The 412-nt window shown below is 67.5% G+C and overlaps 1 protein-coding gene across 1 annotated transcript in view; it reads left to right on the forward strand.

The window, feature by feature from the left end:
* The window catches only part of MCRS1 (microspherule protein 1), a gene marked incomplete at its 5' end in the record, with an annotated part of 1,768 nt that overhangs the window by 1,229 nt on the left and 127 nt on the right, over positions 1 to 412 (forward strand). The window contains 2 exons of the mRNA XM_009995179.1: positions 68 to 150; positions 264 to 351. Coding sequence (XP_009993481.1) covers positions 68 to 150; positions 264 to 351 — 171 coding nt within the window. The remainder of the gene's footprint in view (positions 1 to 67; positions 151 to 263; positions 352 to 412) is intronic.

The following is a 412-nucleotide window of genomic DNA, read 5'->3' on the forward strand; positions in this document are numbered from 1 at the left end:
TGTCTGTCCTTCCCCCCCGGGCTGTCTGTCTGTCTGTCCGTCCTTCCTCTCACCCCTCTTCCCCCAGGGATGAGCTCCCCAGATTTCGACAGCCAGACCCTGGCCGTGCTGCGGGGCCGCATGGTGCGGTACCTCATGCGCTCCCGGGAGGTGAGTGGGGGGGTCTTGTATCCCCCTCCCACTACAGACACCCCCTCCCACTCCCCAGGGGGACCCCCCTGTGCCTGCCCCCAGCCCCCTGACCCTTCCTTCCCCTCTCCCAGATCACTCTGGGCAGAGCCACAAAGGACAATCAGATCGACGTGGACCTGGCGCTGGAGGGACCAGCATGGAAGATCTCCCGCAAGCAGGGTATAGGGAGGGGCTGGAGCAGGGGAGACCCCGGAGCAGGGGGGGGGGGGGGGGGGTCTCC

The sequence above is a fragment of the Chaetura pelagica genome, unplaced genomic scaffold (assembly GCF_000747805.2).
Source record: "Chaetura pelagica isolate M959 unplaced genomic scaffold, ChaPel_1.0 scaffold2093, whole genome shotgun sequence".
Taxonomy (NCBI): Eukaryota; Metazoa; Chordata; class Aves; order Apodiformes; family Apodidae; genus Chaetura; species Chaetura pelagica.